General features: G+C 56.1%; 9 protein-coding genes across 9 annotated transcripts; 6 read left to right on the forward strand and 3 right to left on the reverse strand.

Moving 5' to 3' along the window:
- Positions 1–125: 125 nt before the first annotated feature.
- Positions 126–1826, forward strand: CCMA1212_001945 (uncharacterized protein; the record flags this gene model as incomplete). The annotated part of the gene is made up of 1 exon (XM_073699351.1): positions 126–1826. One exon carries the CDS (start codon positions 126–128, stop codon positions 1824–1826), a length of 1701 nt encoding a protein of 566 aa, XP_073561996.1.
- A 210-nt stretch (positions 1827–2036) lies between these two features.
- CCMA1212_001946 (uncharacterized protein) lies at positions 2037–2342 on the reverse strand (the record flags this gene model as incomplete). The annotated part of the gene is made up of 1 exon (XM_073699352.1): positions 2037–2342. The coding sequence occupies one exon, from the start codon at positions 2340–2342 to the stop codon at positions 2037–2039; it is 306 nt and encodes a 101-aa protein (XP_073561993.1).
- Positions 2065–2568, forward strand: CCMA1212_001947 (uncharacterized protein; the record flags this gene model as incomplete). Its single annotated transcript, XM_073699353.1, has 1 exon — positions 2065–2568. One exon carries the CDS (start codon positions 2065–2067, stop codon positions 2566–2568), a length of 504 nt encoding a protein of 167 aa, XP_073561994.1.
- Positions 2569–2865: 297 nt separating this feature from the next.
- On the forward strand, positions 2866–7371 carry CCMA1212_001948 (Chromatin structure-remodeling complex subunit snf21; the record flags this gene model as incomplete). Its single annotated transcript, XM_073699354.1, has 3 exons — positions 2866–2958; positions 3095–7099; positions 7168–7371. The coding sequence occupies 3 exons, from the start codon at positions 2866–2868 to the stop codon at positions 7369–7371; spliced, it is 4302 nt and encodes a 1433-aa protein (XP_073561988.1).
- Positions 7372–8538: 1167 nt separating this feature from the next.
- CCMA1212_001949 (uncharacterized protein) lies at positions 8539–10179 on the forward strand (the record flags this gene model as incomplete). The annotated part of the gene is made up of 4 exons (XM_073699355.1): positions 8539–8580; positions 8831–8988; positions 9119–9942; positions 10016–10179. The coding sequence occupies 4 exons, from the start codon at positions 8539–8541 to the stop codon at positions 10177–10179; spliced, it is 1188 nt and encodes a 395-aa protein (XP_073561989.1).
- Positions 10180–10459: 280 nt separating this feature from the next.
- On the reverse strand, positions 10460–11351 carry CCMA1212_001950 (uncharacterized protein; the record flags this gene model as incomplete). Its single annotated transcript, XM_073699356.1, has 3 exons — positions 10460–10572; positions 10633–11001; positions 11117–11351. The coding sequence occupies 3 exons, from the start codon at positions 11349–11351 to the stop codon at positions 10460–10462; spliced, it is 717 nt and encodes a 238-aa protein (XP_073562483.1).
- A 1119-nt stretch (positions 11352–12470) lies between these two features.
- CCMA1212_001951 (uncharacterized protein) lies at positions 12471–12665 on the reverse strand (the record flags this gene model as incomplete). Its single annotated transcript, XM_073699357.1, has 1 exon — positions 12471–12665. The coding sequence occupies one exon, from the start codon at positions 12663–12665 to the stop codon at positions 12471–12473; it is 195 nt and encodes a 64-aa protein (XP_073562482.1).
- A 116-nt stretch (positions 12666–12781) lies between these two features.
- Positions 12782–13964, forward strand: CCMA1212_001952 (uncharacterized protein; the record flags this gene model as incomplete). Its single annotated transcript, XM_073699358.1, has 3 exons — positions 12782–12806; positions 12863–13303; positions 13522–13964. The coding sequence occupies 3 exons, from the start codon at positions 12782–12784 to the stop codon at positions 13962–13964; spliced, it is 909 nt and encodes a 302-aa protein (XP_073562484.1).
- Positions 13965–14357: 393 nt separating this feature from the next.
- On the forward strand, positions 14358–17503 carry CCMA1212_001954 (PAB1-binding protein 1; the record flags this gene model as incomplete). Its single annotated transcript, XM_073699359.1, has 4 exons — positions 14358–14430; positions 14486–14861; positions 14930–17193; positions 17256–17503. The coding sequence occupies 4 exons, from the start codon at positions 14358–14360 to the stop codon at positions 17501–17503; spliced, it is 2961 nt and encodes a 986-aa protein (XP_073562479.1).
- Between the last annotated feature and the right edge of the window lie 2628 nt (positions 17504–20131).

The raw sequence follows: 20131 nt of genomic DNA on the forward strand, positions 1-20131 counted from the left end.
AATGACGTAGTGCTGCGCGTTGCGCTGTGTGATTATGTAATAGCTGCGCTTCCCGACATTTGAGCCTTCGAGCTCTCTCTCCCCTTGATATTCCAAGCTCCATCTACCATAATCCTACGGCTACCATGGATAGCGACGACGACGATGCGATGAGGGCCTTTCTGCCCACCTCATTTGGGAAACAATCCAAAGAGGCTGATATCGCAGCCCAAATCGAACGCAGCCGAAGAAAGGTGGAACTGCCGTCCGCGACGAGTGGTCAAGAACCCAAGAAGAAAGATGGCTCAGGCGGCAGCGATTCCGACGACGACAGCGACGATTCCAACGAGTCAGAAGACGAAGACGAGTTCCCCGTTTCGCACGAAATAGTTCTAAAGACTCAAGAACGCGCCGTCACCACAGTATCCCTAGACCCGGCAGGTGGCAGATTGGCCTCTGGTTCACTGGACTGTACCATCAAGCTCCACGATTTCGCCTCGATGACTCCGACGACGCTTCGCGCATTCCGCAGCATTGACCCCTTTGTGTTCAAAAGAACTGCTGCCACTGCAGAAGCCCATCCCGTCCACCACATTGAATTCAACCCATTAGCGGGCAGTGCCATGCTATGCGTATGCGCTCACCCACAGGCAAGGATAATGTCACGCGACGGGGATATCTTGACAGAGTTCGTCAAGGGGGATATGTACCTTCGGGATATGCACAACACCAAGGGACACATCTCAGAAATCACGACAGGCACTTGGCATCCTACGGATAAAAACCTCTGTGTTACCGCAGGCACTGATAGCACGCTGCGAATATGGGATATTAATAACAAGCGCTCGCAAAAAGACGTCATTGTGTTCAAGTCAAAGGCTGCAGGCTCAGCTGGTCGGACCAAGATGACTGCTGTCGCGTGGAAGAACTCTGCCCAAGGAAGCAGCATGCTCATCGGCGCCGCCCTAGACGGATCGTTGGTCATGTACGGCGGCAACGGGCCCTTCACCAGGCCTGCGGGCGAGATCAGAGAGGCACACAAAGCCCAAACCTGGACAAGCGGCATTGACATTTCCTCTGACGGCCGCATGGTTGTGACGCGGGGCGGCGACGACTTGATCAAGCTCTGGGACACTCGAAAGTTTGACAAGCCTCTGGTCACGGTGTCGCATCCGTCTACTTCGGACATTTATCCGACGAGCAACATTCGATACTCACCAAACTCCACCAGCATCATCACCGGTTCGGCCACAGGCCACCTACACATTCTGAACCCTGGCAATCTACAGCCCGAACATGTCACTCCAATCACGCCTGGATCAGCCCTGATTGCTGTGGATTGGCACCCAAAGATTAACCAAATTGTCACAGGCTCAGTGAATGCCGAGACACACGTCTTGTTCAATCCGTCCATGTCCAGCCGCGGTGCTGTCGAGGTGATGTCGCGAGCCCCCAAGAAGCGGCATATTGACGACAACCCCGAGTTCACAATGGACCAGAACGTCGGCATCTCGGGTGATTCCATCGTCACGCCCGGCGCCATGCAGGGCTCGCGCAAGGCTGGCGTCACGGGCACTGGCAAGTCCAAGGATCCTCGACGGCCTGAGGTGCCCTTGCAGACGCCGTTCCAGAAGAGCCAGCCGGACGAGCGGCACATTGCGCAAAACATTCCTCTGGCGAAGATGCTGCACGAGGATCCCCGTGAGGCGTTGCTGAAATATGCTGACAAGGCCCAGAGCGACCCGATGTTCACCAAGGCATGGACGAAGACGCAGCCAGAGACGCAGTACGCGCAGCTGAGCGACGACGAGGACGAGGGGCCCGACAAGAAGCGAGCGAAGCGGTGAATGCTTGTGTCACTTGTAAATCTAGCATGCATACTATTTGACTTCATCCGTCCACTGTAAAAGGACCAATCCATCTTGTTTCTTGAAATGAAAATGATACATAAATCTCGTCATTCAGTCCTTCACTCATTCAAGCATCGTCCCATGATTCAGGAGAGCAATTCACATCCGCCTCAACCTGCATTACTAATAACCACCAAGAATGCCACATCACGTGACGCTTTCCGCCACTAACCCGATGCGAAAATTCTCTCCCCAGCCCCAGCCTGAGGCGTGCGCAGACCCGTGCTCAAATGTACTGTGGCCAGCCGCGCCAGAACCGCACCAGCCATCACGCCGAATCTTGTCGGTTGTGTCTTCACCACTCTCCATCATCAGCCAGCGCGCGCATCCCAAAAATCGCCAGGTCCCCTCGCAAACCATCGGCGTCCATCTCCAATCCTCGCAAACCTCGTGTTTCACGCGATTTTGCACGCCGCCCACGCCTGCGGCACCCGCTCCGACGCGCCGCGCCATCCCCCGGCCACGATTTTTTTTTCTCGCCGCACCCGCTGCCGGAGTCCCCAAGGGGTCGGATCTTTTGCACCTTCAAGGCCTCGAGACTCTTCCCCCCCACGTCCGCGTCTGGCAGCGTCGCAAGGCTATCGTTGCCGCACTTCAGTCTCCACGGCCCGGAGCTTCCAATCTTGACTCGTCCCGGCCATTGTCTTTCGCCCTGAAAGCGTTTCTCACCATCCGGTGACTTTGTCCCAACGACACCAATCGCCGCGCATTACCATATAGGTTTTCCTGCATCAATTTTCGTTCGCCATCTCGACGCGCCATCAACGCTTTCATCCCTCGATCTTTCTTGCCTCTGCCTCGACGCTTCCCGCCCAGTCGCGACAGCGCCCGCTAGCCTCGCACCCGCCGGGCACGATTCGTAGACGCTCGCTGCTCGCTATGCTGTGTTTATAGGCGGATTACATCGAGCTACATATCGGGGTGTCGACAGGGTTCAACGGTTTCTTGGCCCCAACTCCATCACAAACCCACCACCATGGCATCAGTGCAGATGCCAGGCGCGGTCCAGATGCCGGGCGCGCCAATGCCTGCTGGCGCGACGAAGCAACAGGCCGAAGAGGTCTTTCGGGTATGCAGCAACACGCGCGTTGTTCTGTTTTTTTTTTTTTTTTTTTTTTTTTCCCTCTCTCGTCTTTCTTTTCTTGTTTCGCGTTGCTTCCCTTCTGCTCTTATCTCTGGACGCGCGGCTGACCTCTATCGCATAGAAACTCAAACAAATGAAGGAACAAGGCATTCCGCCCAACGATCCCGAGTATATCAAGGCGTCGCAGTTCCTGCTGAATTTCCAACAGCAACACAACATGCGACGAACCCAGCAACAGTACATCCAGGCCCAGCAACAGATGCAACAGAATGCTCAGAACGCTCAGAGCAGCGCTGCTCATGCCCCCAATGGCGCCCTCAACGGCGTTCAGCCCAGCCACCCGCAACAGAACATGCCCCAGACGACGCAGGCCGCCCCTCCTAACGCCGCCGGAGCGACGACTGCGGCGCCCACCCTGAACGCCCCTGCTACCGCTGCTTCCAACGTCCCTACGCCGTCAGGCTCCAGCTCGTCATCGGGTCACTTTACCCAAAAGCAACTTGCCCTGCTGAGGCAGCAGATCCATGCGTTCAAGCTCCTCGGCAAGAATGCCGGTATTTCTACGCAGCTTCAGCAGGCCATTTTCCAGCAGCGTCTGCAGCGACAGGCCGCCATCACGGCCTCTGCTCAAGCTCCTGCCCCGGCAAAGACACCCCAGCCCGGCTCAGATGCGGGAAAGTCTACACCAAACGGCGTGGATTCTGCCCCTCAAGAAGACTCGCTTGCGCTTCCCAAGGCCCATACCTACAAGACTGTCAAATCACCATACGGCACCAGCATGATTCGACCGTCCATCAAGTATTTTGACCATGCGCAGAGGAAGAACCGATGGTTCATCCCGGGCGTCTTCCCGACAGGCATCGATTTTGACCACCTGCGATATGAGAGAGAAGTCGTCGTCTTCAACCGCATGAGTCAGCGGTACTCGGAGCTGAAGAACCTGCCCGCGAACATTGCCCACTGGGACACCACGAAGGAAGAAGTTGAGGTGGATGATTCCCTCAAGGTCAAGGCCGTCATCGAAATGAAGAGCTTGGCCCTCTATGCCAGGCAGCGGGCTCTCCGCGAGAAGGTTGCTCGCCAGATGATGCACTACGACAACCTGGCAATGACAACCAATCGGTCAAACTACCGCCGCATGAAGAAGCAGAATGTCCGCGAGGCTCGCATTACCGAGAAGCTCGAGAAGCAGCAGCGTGATGCCCGCGAGTCCCGAGAAAAGAAGAAGCACTCTGACTTCCTCCGAGCCATTCACAACCACCGCGCCGAGATCATCGAGAACGCGGTCGCGCAGAAGAACAAGTCGCACAAGCTCAGCAGACTCATGTACTCGCACCACTTTAACATTGAGAAGGAAGAACAGAAGCGCATCGAGAGGACGGCCAAGCAGCGTCTGCAGGCTCTCAAGGCTAACGACGAGGAGGCCTATCTCAAGCTGCTCGACCAGGCCAAGGACACTCGTATCACACACCTGCTCAAGCAAACCGATGGCTTCTTGCACCAGCTGGCGTCGTCAGTCAAGGCGCAGCAGCGCCAGGCGGCCGAGACCTACGGCACCGACGCAGGCACCTTCGTCGACGAGGAAAGCGAGCTGGACGAAGAAGACAGCGGCAAGAAGATTGACTACTACGCCGTTGCGCACCGCATCCGCGAAGAGGTTACCAAGCAGGCCAGCATCCTGGTTGGAGGCACGCTGAAAGAGTACCAAATCAAGGGTCTCCAGTGGATGATATCCCTGTACAACAACAACCTCAATGGTATCCTTGCAGACGAAATGGGTCTCGGAAAGACGATCCAGACCATCAGTCTGATTACGTACCTGATCGAGCAGAAGCAGCAGAGCGGCCCGTACCTGGTGATTGTGCCGCTCAGCACCCTTACCAACTGGAACCTCGAATTCGAGAAGTGGGCCCCGTCCGTAGCCCGCGTCGTGTACAAGGGTCCTCCCAATACCCGTAAGCTGCAGCAGGAGAAGATCCGCCAGGGCAGGTTCCAGGTGCTGCTGACGACGTACGAGTACATCATCAAGGATCGACCCATCCTCAGCAAGATCAAGTGGTTCCACATGATCATCGACGAAGGTCACCGTATGAAGAACACGCAGTCCAAGCTCAGCGCCACCATCCAGCAGTACTACACCACGCGCTTCCGGCTCATCCTCACGGGAACTCCCCTGCAGAACAACCTCTCTGAGCTGTGGGCCATGCTCAACTTTGTCCTGCCAAACATCTTCAAGTCGGTCAAGACGTTTGACGAGTGGTTCAACACTCCCTTTGCCAACACCGGTGGCCAGGACAAGATGGAGCTCACAGAAGAAGAGCAGATTCTCGTCATTCGACGTCTGCACAAGGTCCTGCGTCCCTTCCTGCTGCGTCGTCTGAAGAAGGACGTCGAGAAGGACTTGCCCGACAAGACCGAAAAGGTCATCAAGTGCAAGTTCTCGGCACTGCAGTCCAAGCTCTACAAGCAGATGGTGACGCACAACAAGCTGGTTGTCAGCGACGGCAAGGGTGGCAAGACTGGTGCTCGCGGCCTGAGCAACATGATCATGCAGCTGCGAAAGCTTTGCAACCACCCGTTTGTGTTTGACATTGTCGAGAATGTCATGAATCCTCTCAACATCAGCAACGACCTGCTCTGGAGAACGGCGGGTAAATTCGAGCTGCTGGACCGAATTCTGCCAAAGTACAAGGCAACCGGCCATCGCGTGCTGATGTTCTTCCAGATGACGGCCATCATGGACATCATGGAGGACTATCTTCGTTACCGCAGCTACAAGTATCTGCGTCTGGATGGCACAACCAAGTCCGATGAGCGATCTGACCTCCTCCGGGACTTTAACGCGCCCAACTCGGAATACTTCTTGTTCTTGCTGTCCACCCGTGCTGGTGGCTTGGGTCTGAACTTGCAAACGGCCGACACGGTCATCATCTACGACTCTGACTGGAATCCTCATCAGGATCTGCAGGCCCAGGATCGTGCTCACCGTATCGGTCAGAAGAACGAAGTGCGAATTCTGCGTCTCATCAGTTCCAACTCGGTCGAGGAGAAGATTCTGGAACGCGCCAGGTTCAAGCTCGACATGGACGGCAAGGTCATTCAGGCAGGTCGTTTCGACAACAAGTCCTCCGAAACGGACCGTGATGCCATGCTTCGGACTCTGCTGGAAACTGCCGACATGGCCGAGTCCGGCGAACAAGAAGAAATGGAGGACGAGGAACTCAACCTGTTGCTTGCCCGTAATGACGAGGAGCTTGTCACTTTCCAGAAGCTGGATGAGGAAAGACAGAAGGACCCCATCTATGGCGGTCCCAAGGGCAAACCTCGACTGATGGCCGAAGACGAGCTGCCCGACATATATCTCAACGAAGGCAACCCCATCTCGGACGATGCCGAAGAGGTCATTCTTGGTCGTGGCGCTCGTGAACGCACCAAGGTCAAGTACGACGACGGCTTGACGGAAGAGCAGTGGTTGATGGCCGTGGATGACGATGAGGATAGTCCGGAGGCGGCGGCGGCACGGAAACAGGCCCGCAAAGACAAGAGAGAGGCCAACAAGCTCAGAAAGTCGCTGTTGGCAAACTCAATGGACAACTCTCCGTCAGCCAGTAGAGCAAGCACGGAGGAGGTTGAGACGCCCAAGAAGAGAGGCCGCAAGCCTGGCAGCAAAAACGAGAAGCGAAAGGCAGAAGAGGGTGACGATGAGCCTCCTCCAAAGAAGCGACGCGGGCCTCAGGGACGACCCAGCAAGAACGCCGCCCGCGACGATTCTCGCGTGCCTCCTCAGCATCGCGAGGTGCTTCAAAAGAGCTTGCGGGCACTCTACGACGGTCTGATGAACCTGGAAGTGGACGACATTGAGCCTCCGGCGGAGGATGACGAATCTGATGCCGGCAAGCGCCTCATTATCGGACCCTTCGTCAAGCTCCCCCCAAAGCGCGACTACGCCGACTACTACGTCATCATCCAAAACCCCATCTGCATGAACCACATTCATACGCGGATCAAGAAGGAGGAGTACAACTGTCTCAGCGATCTTCGCAAAGACTTTGAGCTGCTGATACGCAACTGTCAAACCTACAATGAAGATGGTAGCATCCTTTATCAGGATGCGAAAACGATGGAGGTAAGTTAATACAGAAGGGCATGAGAAACTCATTTGGCAAGTCAGAATAAGCTAATCGTCCGAAACAGGAATTCTTCAACCAAAAGTATCAAGAGGAGCTGGACGCACACCCGGAGCTTCTTGAGCTGGAAGAGGGCGGTAAGGCAGGATCAGCAGCGCCTTCAGGCAATGGAAACACTCCGCAGCCGAGCGGCACGCGCATCAAGATCATATCCAGCGCAGCACGAGAAGCCAACGGGGCTCGCTCTACCGCCCAAAGCGACGAAGACTGAGAGACACGACAAGATTGACGATGAGCACCCTCCCGTTCTTTCACGACCGAGAGCAGGGGGGGCTGCCCACTCACGACGAAACGGGGGAAAATCTACGCGGTTGCCACCGGGATGATAATTAGAAAGAAGGGGTAAAAAAACAGTCGATGGCACCAGGGCGAGCAAAGACATCCCCCGACGATTTTGCCCCGCAAGTGGCTTGTTTGATCATGTATTCTGCGGCGTTGGAGGATCGGCGTTATATCGTGTGTAACCCAGGGAAAGGCGAGGAAAGGTCCAGCCAGGCAGGCCAAAAATACCAACAGTGTACGAGACGAAGGCGAGAGGCAGAGGACGGACGGCTGGCTCACCTGGGCGGCACATTTGGATGATCAAATGGCTATTTTTCTTTTAATTCTTTGCTTTCTTTTTCATCTTTTGTTCCTTTTCGATCGAGTTTGGAAGGGAAGGGGTTGGAAGAGGGATGGAGGGGAAGGGGGAGCCCTGAGAGCACAGCGACGGCCACGTCTTGCGGTCGGTCGCGTCTCTTCGTGGGCTGGTTTCTTGCAGGCTGTGCATGTCTAGATAAAGTAGTAAAATGTATTTTTAATAGACGTTGATACAGACGCAACTGGGATGAAGCGGTGCTTGACTGTGATGGTTCATGGCGATGCTAGCTTCGTACCTAGTATCGCTGAATCTTCGCAATGTTCACATGCAAAGAGTTGCACCAGCTACGTGTACCTTAGGGTATCCATACCTTCGGAAGGCCCCCCGTAAACGCAGCCCCCTCTGCCAAAGCTCTAAGCCAAGGTACTTGCGCCTGCCCAATTGCCGCCAGCGATAGACGCCATCTGCCGCACGCTTCGCCACCCAAAGCTGGAGCTTCACCCAGCCCAGCATTTAATACCCCGTCGGTCCAGCCCAAAGCGGGCACCCGATGCGTCCAATCGATGCCCAGTGACGCGACCGTGGAATCTTGAACGAGAAAAAAAAAGAAGCAAAGCCGATAAGCAGCAGCAGCAGCAGCAACAGGACAGCAAAGCGCAAAGGAACTCCAGCATTTCTCTTTCTCCTTCTCGCTTCTCGCCGAGTTGCTGGAGGGTGGCGCCTCGTCGCGGGAGAGAATACCTATAGACCGGATCAGGCTTTCTGTGTGTTTGAGAGTGTCCCTCAGATGACGGCAAGATGAGGAAGACGCTCATTTTATGTTTTATCCATGGGTTCAAGGTAAGTCTTTGCCCTTGGTTTCGTATTGTTTCCTGGTCGCCGGATGTTTGCTGTAACTGCTCGTATTCCCCACCGCCCGTCACGGGCCCTCTGGTGGGCGATTGAATGTGCGGACATGCGGCGTTGGATGTGTACATACGGGACGCGGGTGGCGACGGCTATCGACGAGCTGCGGATGGCCTCGCGCGAATTGGAAGCAGTCAGTGAATGGAATCGCTAACCAATTGGCTTGTTCCCACTGCGGTCGTAGGGGGGCGAATCCACGTTTGGGGACAACTACTCGTTCGTCGAAGACCTGCGCACGGCCGTCTCGCGGGAGCTGCCCGGCATCACGGTCAAGGTGCTGGTGTATCCCAGGTATGAGACGAGGGGCGACTTGGGGGAGGCTGTGAGCAAGTTCCGCGGCTGGTGAGTTTGATGCCATTATCTGTTTTATTGCGGTTGGAGGCTGCTTGCAGCTCCTCGACAGCTTACAGTTTGGAGACGATATAGATGGATGGATTGTTTCGCTGGGCTGACTTGAGAAACGGCACAACAGGCTGGAGAACAAGGTCATCGACTATGAGGTAGCCATGGGCACGCCCTCACCGACGGTCGAGCCCTCGGTCCGCACGATCCTCATCGGACACTCCATGGGCGGCATCGTCGCCGCCGAGACGGTCATGGGCCTGGCCTCCGACAAGCCCATCTATACGGAAGACGGCATCGACAAGTCGGGCGGCGGCCCCGCGTTCAACCACCTCATGTTCCCCCGCATCCAGGGCGTCCTGGCCTTTGACACCCCGTACCTGGGCATCGCCCCCGGCGTGGTCGCGTACGGCGCCGAGGGCCACTACCAGACAGCGCAGTCGGCCCTGTCGTCGCTGAGCTCGCTGTGGAGGATGGCGGGCGGCGGCGGCGACGATGCCAGCGCCGCCGCCTCGGCCGCCTCCGCGCTGACCAAGACGACGCCGGCCAAGAACGACGAGGGCGGCGGCTGGGGCTGGGGCAAGATTGCCATGTACGGAGCCGCGGCGGGCGCCATGGCGGCGGGCGGCGCGGCGGCGTGGATGAACCGCGAGCACATCTCGACCGGCTGGACGTGGGTGTCGTCGCACCTCGAGTTCGTGGGCTGCCTCGCCCGGCCCGAGGCCCTCAAGCAGCGCGTCGCCTACATGGCCAAGCTGAGCTCGGAGCTCGACGTCGGCTTCGCCAACCTGTACACCCGGCTGGGCAAGGGGGCGGAGAGCAAGACGGTCAGCATGGTGGGCACGGTGCTGGGCAAGGACAGGACGTTTTGCGTCGTGCCGAGCAAGCAGCCGTCGGGGAGGTGGATCGAGGCTGTGAATGATGCCGTGGCGGACGAGACGACGGCGCACATCAGTAGGCTGCCCCCTTTTTCCCCTTGGAATCTCCCCTCCGAGCCTTGACAAGGTGCTAATGATTGTTATGATAGGCATGTTTGAAGCCAACAAGAATCCGGCGTACGAGAAGCTGCTGCGGGATTCGGCGGGCTTGATTGCGGCGTGGGTGAATAAGGGGTGGCCTGAAGGGAGCCGTGATCCAAGGTCTAGGTCTCGGTCTTCTCAGCAGTCTCAGCCGTTGAAGCAGCTGAGGTGATGGCAGTCGGGCAACAGATACAGGTCATGGCCGATTGAACAGGTCGAGGGGCATGGTTGAATTGTATATTTTAGGATTAGCATTATTACTGTCTTTCTAGACACAGTATTTGGTTCTTCATCATCACGTCTGTCGTTCTATGTCCCATAACAAGTTACTTCCACGAATACTATATGTGAGGTATGTAAACATGGCAAACTCCTGGTTTAACATGTTTGAACTGTGCCTTCCTGCTCTTTGATTTTGTATTTTTGTGCTATGTTCATGTCGTTCACTGCGCCTACTGCGTCGCTTTCTCGTCCTTTGCCTTTAAGCTTCGCATAACCTTTCTTCGTTGGGCCATCATGTGCGTGTAGAGGATGTAAGCGCCTGCAGAGCCGCCTCTTGTTAGCACTATATCAAAGCACAAGAAAGAAGAAGAAGAGGAAGAAGAATATAATGAAACAAACTCACCCGGAACATAGATGATCAAAATGGCATACAGCGCATACGGCACCAACGCAAGCGGATACTCCTTCTCGGCGGCAGCAGGGCCCACGGCGGCGAGGAAGACGAGGGAGCACTCGCTGAGGATGCCGATGGGGTAGAGGACGAAGAAGGTGTTGTAGCGCAGCCAGGTCAGGAGGCGCGGGGTGAAGCCGGAGAGGGAGAGGGCGAAGTAGGAGTAGCGGATGACCTCGGTGACGGACCAGGCGATGAGCATGGAGGAGTAGGTCGGGGATTCGATGGCGAGGTAGGGGTAGAGGTGGACGACGCCCCAGACGAGGAGGAAGCGGGAGGAGACTTGCATGAGGGTTGTGAGGAGGGGGGCGCGGACGATGCCTGTTTTTTTGTTTTGTCAGTCATGCCTGTTAGAGAGACGGAGGAATCGTGGCTGTTGCTGTTGTTGTTCATTGTTGTTGTTGTTATAGTTGAGATTGAATGTTTTCGGGCTTACCGAAGAGGGAGTGGACGATTTCCATGGCGGCGGCGGTTTGCGTCCATTTTGTGAATTCGCCGGTGGTGAGGTAGACGATGCTGGGGCCGGACTCGAAGAGCGTCAGGACGGTGGACTGGAGGACGAGGCCCCATGCGATGGCGGAGAGGGCATTGTAGACGATGAGGTAGGCGGTTTTGACGGGGGACGACGGAGGAGCAGGCTTTTGGGGCGCTGCTGTTGTGGAGGGAGGCATGGCTGAAGAGTAGGGAAGATGTAATGTGCAAACGTAGGAAAGAGAGGGCGAATTGGTTGGTGTATTTTTAACGGGAAGAGGTAGGAGGGAAGGAAGACGGGAAATGTTGGCGATGATGGAGGTTTTGGTGGTTTGGGCTTTTTTTTAGGTGGAGGGATCCCTGTTGTTTGTTTGTGTTGGGGATTGGATGGAGGGGTTGTTTTGGGCCGTGGATTGGCAGGGGACGCGATGCGATGCGGATGCGCTGATGCAAGCTGCTGGGAACAGTTCACATCCTGTGGATTGGCTACGACGTATATTTATTTACGTTGTTTACATGTATAGTTCGTTGTTGGTTGTACGAAGATCTTCTTTTTGCGAATTGAGCCAAAGAGTCGCATACTTGGGTATGTACATCGAATGCTGAGAACTCCGGGGGAGCTTCGTCAATGCAGGCTGCGACAAGGCATATGCCGCTAGGCTGGATGAGGCAGCACTAGTACGTACACTGGAGTTGAGACGAAGTTGAGATGAATCTGAAGTGATGTCAGGCGCAGACAACAACCGACTGTCAGAGTCGACTCACTTTCCCTTGAGAAATACCGGTCATTTTTTTTTCTTCACATTTGCGCGGCTTCTTCTAGATCAGACTCTCTGAATCACTATAGCACGAGTGACTCCAGCTGCTCCTGTCTGTTAACAGGACAGGGCCTTGATTTTTTGTACGAAACACAGAAATTGTTTAGACTTCTGCGGCGCCTTATGCGGTGCCACCACCGTTGTGGGCATCATGCCACTTTGAGCGTGCCGGTTTATCTCTGCCTCCTTCTTTTCTCGTCCACGGGCAATCGTACTGTACTTTGCACATGGCCTGGATCGCTTAGAACAGTCGAGGAGTTCCCAAACATTTCTTTGGCGAAGGGGGGGGAAAGAGGCTTGAAGTTTCTGATACCGTGGTCATGTCACACACTGTGTTTTTTTTTTTTTTTCACAGCCTTGTTAGGTACCTGGCGGGCTGATGGGGACTTGCCAACGGATCTTGTAGTTGTACGAAGCCGACAGTCTCGATGGCGGTTGTTCACACTCGAGAAACGGCAGCGTCAAAAACCAGCTGCGTGCGAATGGCGCATCGGTTCAATCTCATGTTCGTACCGGTACTTTCAATGTTGTCCCTCTGAACAGCTGCAGGGCGCGCTGCAGAGCCTGAAGCGCAAGTGACAACAGCGCAGTGCAGTGCAGTGACTGGAGTGCAGCAGCAGCAACCCGCAGGCGAGCATGCGAGGGCCACGCTGGACGAACACGCGGCAGCTGGAGGTGCAGAGGCTGTACAGGCATGCAAAGTACAGATACGAATATGAGATGGATGGCCACCAAGTGCAGATGCCGTTTGAGCACAACCAATATCGAGGCTACAAGGACCATCAAGGACCATCAAGGCAGGCAAGTCCTCAATGGTATCGGTTCCCGGTTACAGGCGTAGTGCCCGCCATATTGTAGTGATTGCAGTGATCAACTCCCCTGAAGCCCGCCAGCTCACCGGTACCTTACAGTGGCAGCGGCAGCGGCAAGAGTGAACGAGGGCGGGCTCGCTCCAAACAAAAGTGGCGGTAGCGCTCCATCAACTGATCCCCCGCCAGCCCAGACACGACACACACAAAGCCCGCCAAAAGGCAAACTTGCGCAGAGCAAAGCCTCGCCAACCGCCTCCACCGTCGCCTCGTCCTCCCTTTCGCTCCTCTTCCCACGCTCTCACTCTCTTTTCGCCGTCTTCTTCTTCTCTTCTTCCTTCAAGCTTCCATCTTCCTCGTTCCCCTCGGCCCATTCCGCGGCTTTCGTAGCAGCGGCGAGCTGGACGACATTCGACCCGGATCCTCTCCTTTCGACTCTGGGCCTCTTCCTCTTCCTCTTTTCTTGCCCTTTCAACCCCCCCATTTCGCATCCTCCAGCTCTCGGGTCTCCAGTCTCCAAGCAAGGTAAGCCTCTCCGGGGCCTCTTTTTTTTGTCGTGCTTCCACCTTCGATTTTTCCCCACCGAAGCAGCGCCGCCTTTCGTCGACCCGACCCTTTTTTTTCCTGGTCGGTATTTGAACCTTGGAGCTGTCACGATTCGCCCTCCCGCTTCCTCGTGCCCTTTTGTGCTGCTCTTCTTTCCTGTCTCTTCTCTCCCCCATTGCCCGCTGTTGTCTCTGCAGCTTCTCCCGCTCGCCTCGCTGCAGCTGCTCCCACTGCACTGATCCTCCCTCCGCCTGGCCAATCCGCCGCTTGTCCGACTACAAGCTGTTCTGTTTGCGCCTCGGCCTCTCTCCCGTCGATACTCGTGGTCTCTGCTCTGCGAGCGCCTCCACACGACGATACGCTAATACTTCTTTTGTGCGGCTCAAGAGCGAGCGCTGGCCACAAGCAACCTCCTCCGACGCCTCTTTCTTTCCCTCTTCACTCTTTTCCTCCCCCAAGGTACTCTATCCTGCCTCTCCTTGATCCTCCTCCTCCTCTTCCTGCTGTCCCCTCCGCAACGAGCCTCCCCCGACTTGCCCGGCTCGGTGGCCCGTTCGAGTCACACAAGCCCATTCTCCGTCACCATCACGAGGCTCGTCTGGCTTCAATTGTGCATCTCAGACACTTTCCCCCCCCTTGACACCGCTTCGTGTTCGGAGTCGGTCGGCAAATCCCAGCTGCTTCCGCGTCGTAGGGTCATCTTGCTGTCTTCCTGTATTGGTCTCATTGGCTGCATTCGCCCAGCTGCACCTTTTTTCCTTTCCCTTAACCTGTTGTTGCAAGCTTCCAATGCGCTCCCGCAGCCATTCGTCCCCCAAAACACGCACGTGTCTGGTGCTAACAATTGTCTGTTGCTAGGCCGGAGCATAGCTAGAGGAACGGTCCTCAGCAACCCGCATTTGCCACAGCTTCAGACTCCGACACACGCGCGAGTTCGCTCACGGCAAGCCTTGTTGCCAATTCGACGGGGGGCTTGCAGTCGTGTCGATTGAACAAACCGATTTGGGAAGTTGCGCCAACGGCAAGCTTCGCAATGCCTACGCAGCCGAGAAGAGATGCTCAGCAGGGCGGGGGCAGCTCATCCAAGGCAGACGCAAAGATGAATGGTAAGCTGCTGTCATCGTGGCTTCTGCTTGCTCTCCGCTAAATTCATGTTCCCAGGCAATCGATCCGGTTTCCGGACAGACACGGCAATCTCCAACGGTCGCTTCGGGGGCCAGAGAGTTCTGCAGCCGTGGGTCCCTGACAAGAACGATACCTTTGACGGATCGTTGGAGAAGACCTCCTCTTCCGGTGCCCCCTGGGACCAGTTCGCTGAGAACGAGAGGCTCTTTGGCCTCAAGACCGACTATGATGAGAACATTTATACCACTGCCATCAACAAGGACCACCCGCAATACCGAGAGAGAATTGCGGCTGCGGAGAAGAAGGCCAGGGAGATTGAACGCAGTGCTGCCATGACTGCCCACGTGGCCGAGGAACGTGTCATGGACTACTCCGGCGGCAAGGACCGTACCGACGATAACGAGGAAGACAAGTAAGTCATGGGCTCCGGATAGGCATTGTCAAATTCGCCGAATAACCATGTGCTAACCGCCTCTACAGGTACAGTGGCGTCCGCCGCCAGGACTTCCCTCCTCTGGCATCGGGACGGGAGAATCGTTATATGCCCCCGGCAAAGCGCGCACCAGCTGGGCAGACCACAGTCAGGGGCGCTCCGGTGGACCCGGCAATCATATCATCACAGATTAAGGTCGCGCCAAAGAGGCAGCAACAGCCGCAGGCCGGCGAAGCACCCAAAGTCACCGAAACGCCCAAAGCCAGCGAGCCATCAAAAGCTTCCGCTTCCGAGGCTCTCAAGAACGGAACCCAGGCAAAGCGCGAAACTCAAAAGCCAGCAGATGCTCAACAACCTTCAAACTCGTCGACCTCCAAGCCTGCGGGAAAGGATAACTCGACTGCTCCGGCTCCGGTCTCCTCCGCCCCAGCACCAGCCCCAACGAAGGAAAATGTCCGGCCAGGTGAGCCTACCGTGGCAGAGAAACAGGGTACAAATGGTCGGGCTACCGCCCTTGGATCTACCTCTCGTCCTGTCGCTCAGCTACCTCCGAATGCTCCCAGCGCAACGCTGACTGTCGAACGCGACGTTTTGGTCTCCTTCAAGAACTTCGCTACCCAGCAACGCCTCGTTGCCGAGAAAGCTAGAAGCAACAAGGCAAAGGCGGACAAGGAAGTTAAGCTGACGGAGCTCAAAAAGTTCGCCAACGACTTCAAGCTGTCGACGCCGGTTCCCTCGGATCTCGTGTCCATCATCGCCAAGGACCCTGCCAAGCAGCGAGAGATCCAGGCCAAGGCGATCAAAGACGCAGAGGAGATGGCGGCCAAGGCCAAGGACGTTGCCGCCCAGGCTAAGAAGGAGGTCGTCGCGCCCAAGGACGCGGCCCAGGCCAAGCGTGCGTCTCCCTCGACGACGGCATCTGCTGCTACCGAGGCCCGACCGGCTCGAGGGGCTCTTAGTCTCCAGGCCACGCCCCCTAACGGCGGGCCCGGCCGTCATGCAGGATCTCGCCAGCAGTTCCCCCAGCAGCAGTATCACGCACAGGGCTATAGGAACGGCCGCGTAGGTCCTCAGCATGCTCCACAGCCGCATTCTAACTCCAACACGCTCGCGCAGCGCATCCGGAATGTGGAGCAGCAGAGGTTCTCGCAGCCTCCCGCCGCGCATCAGCATGCTGTCGGTCCCGAGATTCGTGCGCCGCCGACGGGTCCCGCTAATGGCGCCGACTACTCTCGGCGACACAGCGGCCATCCCGGAGCCAAGCTGAACCCGAACAGCAACGAGTTCAGGCCCAGCCCGTTCGCCCCGACCTTCAACCCCAACGGCCACCCCAGCGCCACGTCCAGCCCCCGGTCAGCCGTCAACCACGTTTCCGACGTCGCCGCCCCCGCCCCCGCCGCCTCGACCCAGCCTCAGGGGCAGCTCATCCGACGCAAAACCAAGGCTGTCGATCCCAGCAAGTGTTGCATCTTGGCACACATCAAGACCATTGCGCCGCCCCAGGGCCGCAACTGGGACGACAACGGTGGCCTGCGGCCAGCCTACGATACGCTGCCCACCTGGCGCCAGCTGCAGGACGATGAAAAGCCCGACTCCACCATGCATCTGACCTACAGGGAGCTCTTTGAACGACAGCCGTTCGCCGCCACTCCCTCGATGCCGACGCCCAACCCGGCCCATGTCGTGCCTCAGCTGGCCCATCAGCATCAGCTTCCCTTCCACCTCCAGCACGGCGCGCATAACATGATGCCGCGACAGTCTCCGCACATGCCCCCCATGCAAATGCACACGCCGCAGCACGGCCCTCTGCCCCACCAACCCTATGGCAATGACGACCATCGGATGATGCACTCCAACTCGGCGCAGTCTTTCGCCTCGCCTCGCATGGGACAGCTGCCCGTGGCGTACCAGCAAGTCAATCCAGGCGCGCAGGTCCCGTACGGGCAGCCGGTCTACATTGGTGCCGGCAACCCTCAGCTTGGTCAGTTTAGGAGCTATTCCAACAACCCGCACTACGTCCCGCCACAAGGACAGATGGGAGCCCCGATGATGATGCAGCCGCAGTTCATGGCTGGGCCTCAGGGGATGATGGCCCCTCCCATGATGTACGGCACGCACCATCCGCAGTTCATGCCTCCCGCTGGCCCGCCGCAGCAGGTGCCGGTGGCCAACGGATATCCCAGCCCTGGGCGACCAGCCGCGCCGATGATGGTTCATCAGGGGTCTCAGCAAAGTCATAACATGTACGCCATGAGCCCCAACATCCAATACAACCAGCCGGCGTACGGTCCGGCACAAGCCGGTGCACCGAGTCAGTAAGACCCTTTGAGAGTTCTGGAGCAGAAGGAAGGTTTCGGGGGCTGACATTTGCAGTGTCTAACACGCGATCCTACACTGGTCCCGGGCCACAGCATTTCTCGCCCAACCCCCAGCAAGTGCCGCATCACTACAGCCCGCAGCCGCCCAACAGCAGCGGCGGCAACTACAACAATCATGCCAACCATGGCGCCGGCAAACAGCAGCAGCAGCAAGCCCATGGTCATTCCGGCCCCCAAGCCAACCGTACAGCTTCCACGTCTCCTCCGAATCAGGAGGCCGAGAGACCTGACGAAGCAAAGTAGGTGATTAGGGCCACGGGCATGTTGAGATCTGCAAAAGTATGATGAAAAGAAGAGTCACCCTGAGCGTTGCATATCTGTCTGGTTTTTGGCTGCTATTCGCTCACCGCGGCATTTTCTGGCTTTCCATTGCGGCTCTGGATCACTTTGCGATAGTTTATATCTTGCAAAGGCAACACAATTCCAAACCATCATTTTCAACAATCCAGGAAAGAGAAACAACAAAAAAAAAGTGAGGGGATGGGAAGAACAAGAGGCGCATCCAACAGTCTTGTTATGTTTTGCCCATGAGCGTTTACAGCCAGGTTGACATTTGGGGTGACGATCCTTTTCTTTATGCCCACATGGTGAACAAGTTGGCTCTGGAGAGCTCATTCTCTTCAGAGAGTCAGTTCTTGCGGGGTGCATCATTGCGGTTACCGTGCCCGCAAGCATTGTTCCAAGTCAAGGGCGGTGCCATGACGGGAAGTTTGCGGACAAGCTGGGGCAATATTGCTCCAGCTTACGAGCTCCCAGAAGGCATGTCGAGACGAGGGATGGCACTGGAACGGCGACCTGGGCGGGACAGGGTGGCCACGATGACGAGATGCCAGCCACAGTCTTAGCGAACAGGCATACGGCCAGCCAGATGCAGCAACGCAACACTTACTCTGGAGAAAGCGGAAATTGCCGACCCATGCAGTTGTACTTATTGGGGGGAGACGAAGAGGCGCTGAAGATGAAGCGAGGCCACAGCATCAGCGTCGTAGAAGGAGAGGGAGAAGCAGCCGCAGGGAGGACGGGATGAGATACGACCACTTACGATGATGACCATAGTTACAGACGCCCTATTGGCCGCTGACGGCGGCACCATTTGTTTCCGAGGCAAGCGATTGATGGAGGACATGGGGAGGATGGATGTGATTGCTCGGTTTGTCAGCCCGCTGCGTCGTCGTCGACGGAGATGTGCAGGGCGAGATGCGGGATGCTCCCGGAGGGATGGAGCTCGGGAGCCTCGAGAGTACTGCTAGCTTTATCTGATGAATTCTAGGGTAGAGTTAGATATAGGTACTATTCAATGCAATATCCAGCTGAGCAAATCAATCCAAGCATGTGCATAGAGGTCCACGTAATCGTAAAGCCAGTGAAGAGAGGCAGTTTGCATAATGTGTTATGTTATTCGCTAATATTTGTCTCACTGTTTACGTTGGAAAGCCGGAATCAGCACTGACCAGCGTGTGGTGCGTAAATTACAAGTCATATGAATAGGCTTCTGGGCATTGTATTATTGACGATGATTAGACAATAGCCATCATGCCACTACGTCTGTGGTTGTCGAACTAAGTCGCGGGCTGGCGAGAGGTTAGTGAGGGTGACTTGGGGCATGTGGTTCCACCTCGTGGCCACTTGGTCCGGCTCGATCCGCTTGGGATGAAACGTGACAAGCTGGCTAAACTAGAGCGGGAGCTTGGCAGTGTTTCGAGATGATGAGCCGAGAAGGAAAAGAGAAGAGATGAGAGGAGATGTAAACATGTGAGATGGTGGTGTGCTGCTGTCGTGGCTTGCGCATGTCTGGTGTTGCCGAGGTTCCGTATATTGATGGGATGGGGATGGGATGGTTCAGGGCGGTGGCGAAGGGAGGGAGGGTGGTGAGGCGAAAGGAGGCATTGGGGTTGTTTGGTTGTTTTGGTTGTTTACGTATGAGGAGAGAGTGGTGGTGGTGGATGGTGGTGAATTGATCTGCGTGGAGAGGGATCTTTTGGATGGGCGGGATGTGATCGTTTGGGAGGATGGGATGTGATCGTTTGGGAGGACGGGATGTTCAAGTCGTGGGTTGTGAGTTTTGGTAGCTAGCCGTGAAGGCGTGAATAGGGGGCCGGAAGTGTAAGTAGGTAAGTGGCTTTGATGTCGTCGTATGTGGTGTATGTGTGCCTTGTGCCTTTCAAGTTGCGAGTAATGTTCCCAGTTGTATGTTGTGGTAAGGTGTCGCTTGAGGGGGGGCGAGATGCTGGGGGCTGATTGGAGGAGGAATGAATCTATGAGAAACGCGGGACGGGAAAACATTGATGGAGGATTACGGGATTTGTGCTTTTTGACTTTCTTTTTCTGGGGGAGATGATGGATGATCCCGAACGGGTTGGCGTTTGTAGTACCTAGTTGAAGTGAAGTGAAGTGAGTGAGTGAGCTGGAGTTAAAAAGTCAGGCAAGGTACCTAGTATTTTGGGGCTTGGAGGGGGAGGGGGCTTGTGTTTCGGAAACATGTTTCATGGCAGGGGGGTCTTGCGGGGGGGGCGTGATTGGCTGTGGGCGATTGGGCGGTTATTGAGTGGTTCTTGGATACTTTTTGTCCTGCTATCGCTCGTAGTCCTTTGTCTAGTAGGCGTTTTTTAGGCGCTGGCACGTACTGTAAGCTGTGTGCATGATAGCCGCCAAGTTTCTTTTACGTATGAGAGTACGACGCTCTTTTTGCTATGGGATCTGCATCGGTAGGGACGTGTACGGAGTGGTATCGCTACCTTACCTTGCATGATGAAGAATCTTTTTTTTCTCTTTCATTTTTTTAGGTTGGTCTTTTTGGAAAGTTGTTTTTCTGCTGTTGGTCTTTGGTGTTAGATGGGCTGCGTTCAAGTGCCGAAGAGTGGGAGGGAGGGG

This window comes from Trichoderma ghanense (genome assembly GCF_004382785.1).
Source record: "Trichoderma ghanense strain CCMA-1212 chromosome Unknown scaffold_1, whole genome shotgun sequence".
NCBI classification, from domain to species: domain Eukaryota; kingdom Fungi; phylum Ascomycota; class Sordariomycetes; order Hypocreales; family Hypocreaceae; genus Trichoderma; species Trichoderma ghanense.